Below are 15,093 nucleotides of genomic sequence, written 5' to 3' on the forward strand. Positions count from 1 at the left end.
TATTTCCCCTGAGGGGCTCCGCCCCTCCTGCCCCCGGGGGATCAGAGCCAAAATTTATACAAGTTCTGTTTCCCCTTCCCCCAAGGATGTTTGTGGCTAATTTTGGTTACAATCCATGCAGAGCTCTAGGACAAGTAGCGATTTAAAGGATTTACCTCTATTACCCCTATTGGGCCCCGCCCCTCCTGTCCCTGGGGGACCAGAGCCAAAATTTATACAAGTTCTGTTTCCCCTCCCCCAAAGATGTTTGTGGTCAAATTTGGTTACAATCCATGCAGAACTCTAGGACAAGTAGCGATTTATAGGATTTACCTCTATTTCCCCTATTGGGCCCGCCCCTCCTGCCCCGGGGGTGGGGTGGGGGGGGGGGTGGGGGTGGGGACAGAGCCAAAATTTATACAAGTTCTGTTCCCCCTCCCCCAAGGATGTTTGTGGCCAAATTTGGTTACAATCCATGCAGAACTCTATGACTATTAGCGATTTAAAGGAAATGTTGACGGACGGACGACGGACGCCGCGCCATGACATAAGCTCACCGACCCTTCGGCCCAGGTGAGCTAAAAACATGGGTAACTTTGTGTAAAATGTGTACTTTTTGCGAATTCGAATGAATGATATTTCTTTCATGGAACTATTGTTAAAAACATTACTCCACATATGTTAGATATGAGCCGATATAATTGGGATGAAATATATTGAGTTATAGAAAATTGTTTATCTAAAAAAAATTGGATAGATATCGCTCTCCAGTTAGTTCCCTGAATGTAACATCATTCATTCGAATTGGCAAACGGTACACGTTTTACAAAGTTCTCCGTGTCTTTCATGTATATCAATATTGAAAATTACTGTCCGAATTACAAACTTATTACTAGAGACTTTTACCTAGTTTGCCATTCTGCCTTCTTCTTCATAAATACAATGATATTGACTTTGATATTAGATCGATGCATCCTTTAAATCAGTTAAATTCCCTAAAGTTCTAATCATTTCAGTTGCTCACAAGTGTTTTTTTTAATTATCATTATCAACGTAATAAGAATTTAAATGTTTCTATTATGACTTTTGGTCTAAATTGTGACTGTATGACAAGGATATTTAAGTATACGTCCTTGCTGCATGATAAAGGATATTTTTTACAATTAAATCCAGCAGATTGTCACGTTTAAAAGAATGTATTTATGCGTGTTCGTACTTACTTGTACGTTATCTATTTGTGATCTTCAAGGGTTTATGTATAACTCGTATACGTCCTTGGTGATCTTTAAGCATTATTCTCTTATACTGCATACATTTTTGTGTTTTATTAAAATGTAAGCATGACTGTAGATGTCAAATAATTTGCTTGTAACAGAAACACGTGCATGTATATACAAGTATATTCAAGGAGGATTTTTAAGTTCTTGATAGATAGGTAGTCTACATGTTTCTGCTTATAAAATAAATTATTACAGCTGAATATATCTAGGAACTTGACAAGGAACATGCCAAGCAAAAATAACAATAGGCCTAGAGTGAAAAAAAATTAATTGATATAACGGACCTTTGCTACTTCAAAGAATATAATATTTTAGAGGCTTCATAAATTATGTCGAAATAGAACGAGTTGCTTCCCTTCGACCACCTTGCAGAAGTAAACAAAAACCGTTTCTTTACCCACGCCGAAAAATTACCCACAATGCACTGTTCACATGCAAATTTCAAGATGGAGTCCAAATTTGAAGTTGACGATCTTGTGTGGTAAGGGATTTGATGTAATGGATATATATGGCCTTGATTACGCGATTTCAACTATGCAAGACACTGAAATATGTTTATCATTCATTATTTTGTAGGGCAAAGATGAAGGGGTTTCCGGCATGGCCTGGAAAGGTGAGAAGATACGTCTTGATTTAGCCGGTGCTTGAAAGCCGGGGGGATAGTTTACATGACCAAGAACGAGAACCCACCGACATGTTGTCCTGGCTTGCCAAACAACACTGAGACGGGAGAGAAAGATATGACATACAATACCACCCAATATTTATTGATCATATAAGCATTAATAATGATATGATGTGCACAATTTACTGCAGTTTGCAGGCACTTGCCTATCCATTGTTCTGTTGTCAAGTCAAAGCAAAATTATAAAAATAGGAAAAATTCTGTTTCATTTTGTCAAGACATATAAATATATTACCTTTGTGTTAACACCATGGTTAACATTACAGAAGTTTATGCAGTTCAGATAAATCAATTCATTAATTAAAATGAAAACATTTTCAATATTCTACACAGATCGTCCTTTTTACACGATACATCTTGTTTTCAATGTCTAATTATAACGTGATTTAAGAAACATTTCCTCAAAAGATTAGAGTTAGAAATTCAGTTAGGATACAATGACCTTAGATTAATGACCTAAAGGAGAAAAAGTGGCGACCAGACCAGGATTCGAGCCCGGGACCTCTGAACACTAGTGGAATGTTCTACAACTTAGCTGCCTGGCCACCAATGATTTACCAAGTCCAATCCCGCTACACCTATATATAATAAGGGGTACAATATCATATAATAGCAGAATATATACAGAATAAAATATATTTCACTTCTGATTACTCTCAGAAGAGGTTATGTTATTTACTTACTATTACAACAGTAGGTCCTGAATTGTTTTTTAATGTCCACATCAATGACCAAACAGATGATATCCACACATATTATGTTAGGTACTGAAGCTGTCACATAATCTTGAAATATCTGCTCTTATGCCAAATGAAATTGTGGTGTAATTTGCTCCCATATACCATGATATTCTACTTGTCAGCCCATTTCTTTGTGGACATTATTTTGCAAAAAGTAGATCCAACACAATGTTTCAAACTTTTCTTGTGCTATATCTATAACATTATTGGAGTAGGTGTAATTATACTTAGTTTGCCTGTGCTGAAATTGTGACCAATGATTTGATTTAAGCAATTACAACACTAATATAGAAATTCATGCCTAATAAGCATGGCCATGAAAAATTTTAATTTGAAAAAAACAAAACAAAAGTGTGTATTAACTTAATTTTCTTTAATTACAGTATAAACAATTGAAAAGTAATGGTTTGCACACAAAAAGTCTTGTCATGACATCTGTATTTTACTAGTCCATGCACAAAGTTTCTTGAATACATTTATGACAAGGAAGAAATGACATATAAGTATCTGTTAGAATTATTTATAAATAAACCAATATAATACAAAACAAATTTCATAATGACAATGTTAACTCACTGGTATTGTCACCAAAGTGATTTCTAATATTCAAAATAAACAATAGAAAAATGCTGAAAACATGTTAATTCATATTATTCATGTAATTCATATGGATCCAAGACATATAAATATATTACCTTTGTGTTAACACCATGGTTAACATTACAGAAGTTTATGCAGTTCAGATAAATCAATTCATTAATTAAAAATGAAAACATTTTCAATATTCTACACAGATCGTCCTTTTTACACGATACATCTTGTTTTCAATGTCTAATTATAACGTGATTTAAGAAACATTTCCTCAAAAGATTAGAGTTAGAAATTCAGTTAGGATACAATGACCTTAGATTAATGACCTAAAGGAGAAAAAGTGGCGACCAGACCAGGATTCGAGCCCGGGACCTCTGAACACTAGTGGAATGTTCTACAACTTAGCTGCCTGGCCACCAATGATTTACCAAGTCCAATCCCGCTACACCTATATATAATAAGGGGTACAATATCATATAATAGCAGAATATATACAGAATAAAATATATTTCACTTCTGATTACTCTCAGAAGAGGTTATGTTATTTACTTACTATTACAACAGTAGGTCCTGAATTGTTTTTTAATGTCCACATCAATGACCAAACAGATGATATCTACACATATTATGTTAGGTACTGAAGCTGTCACAAAATCTTGAAATATCTGCTCTTATGCCAAATGAAATTGTGGTGTAATTTGCTCCCATATACCATGATATTCTACTTGTCAGCCCATTTCTTTGTGGACATTATTTTGCAAAAAGTAGATCCAACACAATGTTTCAAACTTTTCTTGTGCTATATCTATAACATTATTGGAGTAGGTGTAATTATACTTAGTTTGCCTGTGCTGAAATTGTGACCAATGATTTGATTTAAGCAATTACGACACTAATATAGAAATTCATGCCTAATAAGCATGGCCATGAAAAATTTTAATTTGAAAAAAAAAAACCAAAAGTGTGTATTAACTTAATTTTCTTTAATTACAGTATAAACAATTGAAAAGTAATGGTTTGCACACAAAAAGTCTTGTCACGACATCTGTATTTTACTAGTCCATGCACAAAGTTTCTTGAATACATTTATGACAAGGAAGAAATGACATATAAGTATCTGTTAGAATTATTTAAATAAACCAATATAATACAAAACAAATTTCATAATGACAATGTTAACTCACTGGTATTGTCACCAAAGTGATTTCTAATATTCAAAATAAACAATAGAAAAATGCTGAAAACATGTTAATTCATATTATTCATGTAATTCATATGGATTTAATCTGGAGATACAAATTAGGAGTCTTATTTTAATATGTGTGAATGTTTTTTTTTTATAGATCATCGAGCCTAAGAATGAAGTCAAACGCCCTTCCAACAAGAAACCCCACCATTTTGTTTTCTTCTTTGGGTCAGAAAACTAGTAAGTTAATTTGATAGTGAATTGATATCAATTGTTCTATGCAATGAGACTTTTGTTTTGAGAATTGTAACATTTAAACAGTTACACATCACGTTTATGTTTATCACCATTATGTGTAAGGCAGTGCACTTTATGTAGTTTTTCTTGCCTTAAAAGATAAGTCGATAAAAAAAAATGTTTTTAAGCTGTTATGGCAGGGTAATGCGATGTTATTCTTCTCTAATAACTGATACACACATTCTTTTGAGTATCCACTTTTTAGATTCGCTGCCTGAACAAACTACTGGTTTATTTCTAGTGCCTGGATTCCAGAGGACAATGTGTACCTGTACTCAGATCACAGAAACAAATTCAAGCTGAATAATCGTATTCCCAAGGGATTCAAAGAGGCAGTAGAAGCCATAGAGGATGCCCTGAAGGCCCAGCCAACTACAGTAAGACTAGAAATAAATCCCCACCCTCTCGCCCCTCACACTGCCCCACCCTCTAATATCGGGGCTGTCTAGGGTACCTGTCAAATAGGGATTTATTTTCAAAAGTATACAAACAAATATTTGAATTCTGTCAAGATTGGCCCATTGAGTCGGCCTTTATATAGATATTGTCCCCTCACAGTAGGGGAGGGATGTATGTGTCTTTCCCATGCCACTCAATTAAGATAATCTCACTCAAGATAAGAAACTTAATTACAAAGCATGATGTTGGTTAACCATAGTTTTACATTATCAGCATATGCTCTTGTAAATCGAATGAACATTTACCACCAAATTTTGATTTTCTTTTAGACTTGTGACAATTAATTAAGCATTAAATTGTCTACTTATGGAATCTATGATCTATATATAGACCATAAATTCCATAAGAAGACAGTTTTATACTTATATTTACATTATTAATTCATTTAGGGGGTCTCTGCGTTAAAATTGTTTATGTTTAGACCAGGAAAACAGTTAATCAAAAAGGAAATTCTCCATGAGATGGAATAGTCATTTTGATGGTGATCAGTTGAAGTTACCATGTATTGCTATCAGTAATGTCATAATTATATAGTAGAAGTGGCGAGTGAATGTGAATATATTGCATTAAACTCGCTCTGACAAAGTGGATACAACATGTAATTAGATTATGGTGTTTTGACTACACATTAAAAGCTACTGGAAAATGTCGTCTGTAGCAATTCATGTTGGAAGAAAAGCTCGCGATGAATCAAACCCACGCACCCCTGGCTAGGATTTCACATCAGCATCTATTTTAGAGACATTGCAGTAATTTTATCAGCTAAAGATGCCAAAAAATCCAATAAAATGTGACCCTATATGGAACTTGTGAAAGTGAAATAACTGAGTTACTGCATGTTGAGGATTTTTTTACCAGAAGGACATGATATAGATATCCGTGATGTTTGCTGTTGATAAACCATTGATTTACTATTTCTACCGATACTGACGTCTTCTGCCAGAAAAAGTTAAATTTTTATTATGAATCGAAACCTTGTTACAGAATATTTCATCATCTTTAGGTGAAATTGTTAACGGTACTGTACTGCAATCTGAAACTCACAAATTTTCTTACAGAGAAAAACACAGGGTTTTGAAACAAGGTCATTCTTGGAGTATATCAGTTGAATATTTTATTTAAAACTTCAAAAAAATTATGCTAGATTATGTTTAGTAGTTAGGGATTTACTTTGATTTAAATGGTTTATTTTGTAGAAGACCATGATTGCTGTAGAATTGCCATCTATTGATGAAGAATTGGCTCAGATCTTCCCCCACAAATCTCCATCACCCAAGAAAGATTACACACGTGAGCCTCTGACTGGCAAAAAGGTACAGGTACCATCTAACTGTATGGAGTATTAATGGTTATATATCTTGCTTTAATTTGCGCACACATCATAGAAGTTCACTTACATTCTTTTGTTTGTATGATTTTGATTTCTGTGCATTTAATTAATGGTTTAGTATGAAAATTTAAATCTATTCTTTTTTTTGCTGGAACTAATTGAGGCTAGCTGTTCAGTGAATTTACATAATGTTACAAAATTTGTTATCTGATATGTTTGAATCAGGAAAAACTCGCTGTAATGCAATTTGTCCTCAGTATTATACTGAAAACTGAAACCCATTTAATTTCATAGAAAAATTGGGAAATATAAATAGCACACCACATTCTGAGCAAAGTGGATATATTTCGAGACAATACATGATACCAAAACGACGTGGGTTAAGTACCGCCGATTAGTCCCTCATTCCAGTGATTGTAACATCACAAAAATAATGTCAAAATATGCTACAATCAGCGGAAGGTATGACTAATTTACGATAATGCATACTTAACCCACATTGTTTTGTATCTCAAAATTGAAGTATTCCTTTGGATACAAATAGTAGCCTCTACTTTTCATATACCTTTTGTGACGGACAGACTGTTTGCTAATGAAACAGTTTCAAAATTTTTAGGTGAGGTAGGCCAAATTAATTTTGTATGTTAATGTTAAATTAGTGATTTTGCTTATATGTAGTATACTGTAGTAGATCAACTTTCTTTCCTGTGCATTACTTTTGCAAATGCATGAATATTTATCTTTGCTAATTAATATAAACATCATTTATTCCAAATTATCAATAGAGATTTCTATTAAACATTTAAATCTAGAACTGCCAACGTCAATTTTGTGAATTGGTATTGAAAATAAGATAAAAAAAATTGTCGGCTGTGAAAGGAAGCCAGTTTAATGCAATCAGAGTGATTTTATCATTTCAGTTTTATTTTGTTTGCTTGTCAATGTTTTATGCGCTGATTTCTGTGGGCTGTAATTTTACGCATGTCTTGATTTCCTTAGACAAAGTCCCCTGGACCTAACAAAATCTTCAAAAGCAAACAAAGGAAAGCAGATCGAATGGTGAGCAAAGTAAAAAATCTATTTTATCTTTATTTACGGATCATTTGTCCAAACAGAACCCTCTCTAAACCGACCAAAAAATATGTACCATACATGAACAGTTTAGAGGAGTTCACTGTACCCTATAGTATTGTTGCATTTTGCTTAAGTGAATTTAGTTTTCTTATGATTGTATTGATTTACTCAGTATTTTAGAATGCTTATTTTTATTTGTGTCAAGGTTTGAGAAATAGTACTAGGTAACTTTTATGTAAATTATGTACCATATTTTGTTACCGAGAAAATAATATCTAAAACTTCAAAAATCATCAAATATTAAACAATAAGTTAAATATATTATTTAAATATGTGTGCAAGAAATGTCCGCAGACAGCATGAAAACAATCTTCTGAATGACTGCTAACTTGTACAGGTGTTACACATGGTCAACATGTCTCGGAATCCTGTCGCTGTGATTTCAATGAAATAATCAGCAATCAAGTTTATACGTGTGAATTACGTGTAATATAGAACATTATAACAATGTTATAAGCATCAAACAGTCTATAAAACATCATTTAATCGATCCCTGCAGCGGCAAACACCACAAGGTCATAATCCGGAAGTTTACAAAAATAAGGCTTCAGTGAAATGCATCATAGGATACCTAGTTAACAAGTAGTGGAAGAACACTCTAAATGAAGTTAATTGATACAGTAACTCTTTACACAAAGATATATTTAATACAAAAAATATATCTAAAAAAAATATTATCCATTCCTATGCATACTGAAGTATTTCACCGGCGTACTGAAATATTAGCGAGAGTAAGCATGAACTCAAACTTGCACACATGTTACACATATGTCAGTCAACAGGGGAATTTCCCGGAATCCTGTCGCCGTGATTTCAATGAAATAATCATCAATCAAGTTTATACACGTAAATCACATGTAATTTAGAACATTATACTAGTATAAACATCCCACAGTCATATTAAAATCATTTAATCGATCTATGTAGCGGCAAACACCACAAAATCATATGCAGAAGTTTACAAAAATAAGGCTTCGGTGAATTGCATCATGGGATGGCAAGTTGACGGAGAACACTCTAAACGAAGTCAATTTTAGGTTAATGATGCAAGCCTTGATAATACAGTCATCCTTCACACATCAATATAATTAATACGCGAAATATATCAAAATAGAGATGAAAAAAACCCATATGCATACTGAAGAAAGTATTTTAACAGGCATGCTGAAATATGAGAGAGAGTTGTAAGCTTGAATTCGTACGGTCGCCATGTTTGTTTACACACAAGTAAGCTTACGTAATGGCAGAGTAAACAACGAATAGAAACATGACCAAATTCATTTTGCTAAAGATATTTACATCATTGTGAGGTTTGTTTGTTATATATTTACAGTACCAGTTTACAAACAGTTTTTGTGATTCTTATCAATCGATAAGCATTACCGTACTTCATTAGAGATCGATCATATTCACAGATTGTTACGTGGGTGCATGGGACTAACTTATACGTGTACAAAACCTGAAAAAAATCGTTAAAAAAAAGCCTCTGCGGCTTATACCCAGGTGCGGCTTATTGTCCGGAAAATATGGTATCATACTAATTTTTTTCATCGTTCAATTGTATGCAATTGTGCATTGACTGAATGGACATGGTGGTCCAGAGGTCAAGATGTTCCCCACATGTAATCACAAGCCCTCCACCACTGGGCTGCAAGTTTGAAGTAAGGCAGTTACCAGGTACTGGTTGTTGGTCAGTGGTTTTTCTTGGTGCTCTGGCTTTCCTCCATTATGTAAACCTGACATACTTTTAAACGACCCTGGTTGTAAATACTAAATAAGACGTTAAAACCAAACAAAGCAAAGAGTATTTATTGTATAAATCAATGAATACTGCATTGAAATTTAAGAAATATCTTATTCTCCTGAAAATCTTTCACATTCACATGTAGTCAATCATTCAGTTGAAAAAAAAAATCAATGGTATCACCATAGATGATAAGGTCATATTGTCATTTTGGAGGGAGAAGTTGCACTTCAAACTTCATGTATGATTTAAAGTCTTTGTTTTATGTTACAGTCTCTAGATTCTACTGTCAAACCGTTGATGAAACCTAAAGATGCTATCAGTAGAAAGGTAAGATACCATTGATGACAGACAGACTTTGACATGTTCAAGCATTTCTATAGAAAGTGTGTGTAAACAAATGCAGATTGACAAGGTTCAACTGTGTTTACTTAATGTGTAAATAAATGTAGTATTTAATGAATATAGGATCTTGAATGAGTGTTTCATATCATATGTGATTTTCTTTTTGCGAGCATTCATAAGATCTCATATGAAATGAACACAAAATTCAGATGCTTTTTATCATATACATTGTAAGTGCAAAACCCTACATTTTGAATAATTCCAACCTCAAAATGTGTTTTTAAAGTCCATTGTAGGCTGCCATTTTGACACTATGTCCTTGGATCCTGATGTCCAGCGTTCAAAATTAACGCCTGCCCGTCTGCCCGTGAACAGCAACTTTATTGTCGGGCAGACAATTTTTCCATGTAGCTGGTCCTTTGACCAGCAACTTTTGGTCAAAATAGAAGAAAACCAAGGACGTATATGGCACACTTATAAATCCTTGACAAAACAAAAAATGGCAGTAGAATTGTAGAAAGGTCGAAGTTCAAATTGTACAAAACAAATTTTCATAATACTCTGGTTTCAGTGAACTTTGTTGAGAGCCTACGATACTATTCCAGATATGCAGAAATATTTTGTTAGTAAAACTATTACTTTGCTAGTAATTATATAAACTTCAAGGATGAATTCTAACTTCATATGGACCAGTAACTTTTTGGGTCAGCTGGTCCTTAGGACCAGCAGGAAAAAATCCTTTAGAGAGAACACTGCTGATGTCACTTCATTCTTTTCTGCAGTTTGACTAAAATTATTAGTTTTTGGCTTTGTTTACCAAGTACTACATCTGAGCATCTGAAGGTATGATATGGGTCTGGTTCAGTTGACCCTAGCCTTATGAATACTCATTTAATATAGGCAAATTAGAAGCGCTGTTTTGAAATGGACTTTGGTGAGTTCTTAGACATAAGATTTTCCAAATTAAATTGTGCTTTACATGTGTCAGTGTTTCAAAAAACCCAAAACCACAAAGAAGCAAAGAAAGTTTAATCCATGTGATTGCTATGATATGAATGACAAAACTCCTGAACCATCATTGAACATCATCATGTTGTTGTTCCACAGCAATGGTATGGTTCCTCGTTGGCCATTTGTTGATCTCTGGGAATAAGATATATGTTCTGACATTTGGTTACCACATTGTATCCACTGTTTATATTGTGTACGTTATAGCCATTGTTTTGAAACTGTGGACGTAAGTAAATCATACATTAAAGTGTTTGTTTTGAAACTTCGGACGCTGTAATTAAATTGTTGATGATAGCACATTTAGTTAATCTCGGACATTATCATCACATAGCGTACAGTCATGAGCAACATTAATGTACTGGACAGATTTTTGCAGTGACAAATTGGAAGGTCATCTCAACATCACCTAAATTGTGGTTCTTTGAGATGTTCAGGTAACAGGGTAACAAACAAGCCATGAACTGATGATTTTAATGAGATTGTTGCTTACTGACGTCAATGAATTTCCAGCCAATGAATAGTGCTCTAGTGCAAAAATACTACATAAGTGAAATCAGTGGATATCGGGCAGATGCACCTATTATTTGATCATTTGTGTTTACATATTGTTTTATGAATCTCTAGCTCAAGTCAAATCTTTTAAGTTTTTAGGGTAAGTATTTAGATGTTTATAATTCTAAAACTAACTATGGACACCACGGTTCTAATTTTATGTGTAGGAGTCACGCTATCAAAGACAAAATGGTGTGGACAAGTATTTCTCCAGTACTCTTTTCTACAACAGATATGAACATGATGTATAATTTGGATTTTGCTGTTTATTACAGAGCACAGGTTCCCTCACACCTAAAAGATTTCCAATGAAACGACCGGCGGGAGTTGGTGGAGAGCCTCGATTAAAGAAACAGAAAATGATTACAAAAATCCAGGGATCACCCAGCAAATCTTTGTCTTCTGCAGACTCTACAAAAATCAAACCCAAGACAAAAGCAGAATTGTCAGCATCTGCCTCGGTTAGTATAAATAGGTGTTGTACTGATTCGATGCCATTATCACTTTCACTGTACAGTCAAACCTTGATGTTTGAATGATTAAGGGACTTGCAGAAAAACTTTGACACAGCGAGCCTTCAAATTATTCCTTCAAAGATTGAGTTGTGGCTATTACATGTCCTTTATTGAAATGATTTCAGACGTAGTGGTAACATGTCCTTTATTATTTACACTTCACAAGGAAATGACATGTAAGTTACGGCATCAAACTGAGCTGTCGTCTAACAGTTGGAAATCAATGGCATCTAAAGCCTCACTCACAAATATTTCATAACTTACCTGGGTACTTTCTTACAAAAACAATAACAAATACGAAACAAAAAACATAACAGTTCATCATAGTTCCGTTATCGGGCAATTACCGACAATGACCTTTATTCGGACATTGGTATTCTCTGCCTATAAGTGTCGCCGCCATCACAGAAAAATGTGTCCTAAAATTTTCGCGGTCACAAGACCAAATCAATGTTTTCTATCTCCTTCCCAGAAGAATTCCTTGTATCTCGGAATTGGCATATTGAATTACCACATTCAGTTAATGGTAACCGTATAGATCTATGCATATATGCAATATAGCCATTACCGGTACAAATATGCTTTCTCTGGAACTCCCACATGTTTATGTTGAACTCATACTTTAACCATATATCTTAGGTTGAACTCATACTTTAACCATATATCTTAGGATTTGGTACCCATTAAAAAGTCTTATTTATTTTGATAAGTTTAGTTTGAAAAGAAAAAACTTATGTGGTTGGCTTGTTTTAACATTCCATTAATTCTGCTTACCAATCGACTGATTCACAGTATATGACATGGTCAATCAAATTCAAGTAAGACTTTTAATTCTGCTTCTCTACAATGCTCTACTATTCGAAGAATAGGGGGGGGAGCTAATGTTGTCACCCCCGGCGTCGGCGTCAGAAGCGTTGGCGTCCATCAGTTCACGTTAAAGGTTTTGAGCAAGTTTCTGTTTCTTCAATTGTTTCAGCTTAAGTCATCATAAATGTTTATGATTTACCATTTTCCTAATTTGTATGGATGCTGAACGTGATAATACAACGCCTATTGGGGCCCTTTAGGGTTTTTTTGAGTCTGTTAATTTGTCATATTTCCATGTTAAAGTTTTTGAGCAAGTTTCTATTTTGTCTATTGTTTAAGCTTAAGTCATATAAATGTTTATGATTTCATTTTCCTCATGTGTATGGATCGGTGGAACAAGATAATACAACCAATTTGGGGCCATTTTGGGTGTTTTTGAGTCTAGTTAAATTTGTTATATTTCCATGTTCAAGTTTTAAAAAAGCAAGTTTCTAATTTTTCTATTGTTTATTTCTGTAGCTAGTTTAGAACATATTTAAATGTTTAATGAAATCATTTAACAAGTAATGTAAATGGAAGGGTCGCTGAATTGGATAATGACAAACCAAATTTTTGGTCTATCCCATATAGGTTTTTTTTGATACTACTGTAAAATTATCATGTATTTGTCCTAATTATAGTGCATGTTTAATTTAGTAAATCGGTTGAACAATTGTACATGGTCATGTTATCTTGGATAGGCAGATTGTTTTGCTGCTCATTCTCCAACAGCTCTTGAAATTCTGATATCTCTAAATGCTCTACAATTGGGTTTAAAGCCAATACATTTTGTGAAATTTAGGGAATCAAATTATAGTCATGATCAGTATGATCTGCTCATGATTACAATTTTCAAAAATTTTTTTCACCAAATTGTTTAAATTAGGATGTCCCACTATTGACTCGCTATAGGAGAGTTGTTAGATCTTGTATTGGAGCATGTCGTAGAGTGTCATGTGGAAACATGCAGTCAATCACCTGTCTGATAGTTAATACAAGTAAAACTTAAGTTTCAATCATAGGGTGTTAATTCCTTATGATGTCATACCAAACAGCTCATGAAAAAAAATTGATGCAATGAAAACTTTTGAACTTTTGAAAATTCAAATCATGGATTGGTTTGTTAAGTAGTTTTGTATAAAAAGTAGTGCTTACAAAAAGATCAATACAACGGGAAAATCAAATCATGGAAGTTCAAATTTGAAAAAAATTAAGAGGACATTTTAATATATGTTTTCAGCATCAAAATTTTATCAATATTTGAAAATTATAAGACTAACAGTGTATAGGTTTTGATTTCACAAAATTCAAAAGAGCTCAAAATAAATTTTGTCATTCCACTACTGATAGTAACTCTTATTATAATGTTAGTTACAGTTATTTCCCCTTACAGTGTTTAGGCAATAACCAGTACTGTCGCCACAGAAGGAATTTCCATTAAAGACTACCCATTCCTCTCCTGATGGTAACCCTGTTATAATGTGTAGTTATCTCCCCTTACAGCGTTCAGATGATAACCCGGTACTGTCGCCACAAAGGGAATCTTCTTTAAAGACTATCCGTTCCTCTCCTAATGGTAACCCTATTATAATGTGTAGTTATCTCCCCTTACAGCGTTCAGATGATAACCCGGTACTGTCGCCACAGAGGGAATCTCCGTTAAACATTATTGATTTCTTTCTTGATGGTAACCCTGTTATAATGTGTAGTTATATCCCCTTACAGCGTTTAGATGATAACCCGATACTGTCGCCACAGAGGGTATCTCCATTAAACACTACTGATTTCTTCCTTGATGGTAACCCTATTATAATGTGTAGTAATCTCCCCTTACAGCGTTTAGACGATAACCCGGTACACTGTCGCCACAGAGGGAATCTCCTTTAAAGACTACCCATTCCCCTCTTGATGGCAACCCAATGTCATCGGCAGGAACTCAGATCGAGGAAACACTTCTGTCGTCACGAGTAGCAGCCAAATCAGTCATCCCAACACCATCAAGAATCGGTTTCCTGGGGCTAGGAATTATGGGACAGGGCATGGTGATGAACTTACTGAGGTCAGGTCACGAGGTCACAGTGTGGAACAGAACAGCTCTCAAGGTTAGTTTGTATGATTTTCTCTTGTAAAACCGTCTCAAAGATCTATTTTTGTGGTTTTAAGTGAAAAAACCTTCAATATTAGTGTCAAGAGGTAGATATTGATTTGCAGAGAAAATTCACAAAAGTGAATCGCATGTGAAAAAAGTAGGTTATAAATGTTTGTAGTACTGCTTCTAAGCTTGACATGAACCATTCATTTGAATTATAAATCATTATACCATTGAATTCCCCTCTAGCCCTAATTCACCTCTAAAATTAGAAAATTCCTTCTGAAGCTAATAATTTAGTGCTTTTGTA

At 34.2% G+C, this 15,093-nt stretch overlaps 1 protein-coding gene across 1 annotated transcript in view; it reads left to right on the plus strand.

The window, feature by feature from the left end:
• The first annotated feature begins 1,668 nt into the window (after positions 1–1,668).
• LOC138327148 (cytokine-like nuclear factor N-PAC) overlaps positions 1,669–15,093 on the plus strand; it is a 54,427-nt gene continuing 41,002 nt past the window's right edge. The window contains exons 1-10 of the mRNA XM_069273135.1: positions 1,669–1,740; positions 1,836–1,872; positions 4,619–4,701; positions 5,000–5,135; positions 6,414–6,530; positions 7,547–7,606; positions 9,699–9,755; positions 11,609–11,794; positions 14,198–14,328; positions 14,553–14,796. Of these exons, the coding sequence (XP_069129236.1) occupies positions 1,679–1,740; positions 1,836–1,872; positions 4,619–4,701; positions 5,000–5,135; positions 6,414–6,530; positions 7,547–7,606; positions 9,699–9,755; positions 11,609–11,794; positions 14,198–14,328; positions 14,553–14,796 (1,113 nt within the window). The 5' untranslated portion in view covers positions 1,669–1,678. The remainder of the gene's footprint in view (positions 1,741–1,835; positions 1,873–4,618; positions 4,702–4,999; positions 5,136–6,413; positions 6,531–7,546; positions 7,607–9,698; positions 9,756–11,608; positions 11,795–14,197; positions 14,329–14,552; positions 14,797–15,093) is intronic.

Source organism: Argopecten irradians, chromosome 7 (assembly GCF_041381155.1).
Source record: "Argopecten irradians isolate NY chromosome 7, Ai_NY, whole genome shotgun sequence".
NCBI classification, from domain to species: Eukaryota; Metazoa; Mollusca; class Bivalvia; order Pectinida; family Pectinidae; genus Argopecten; species Argopecten irradians.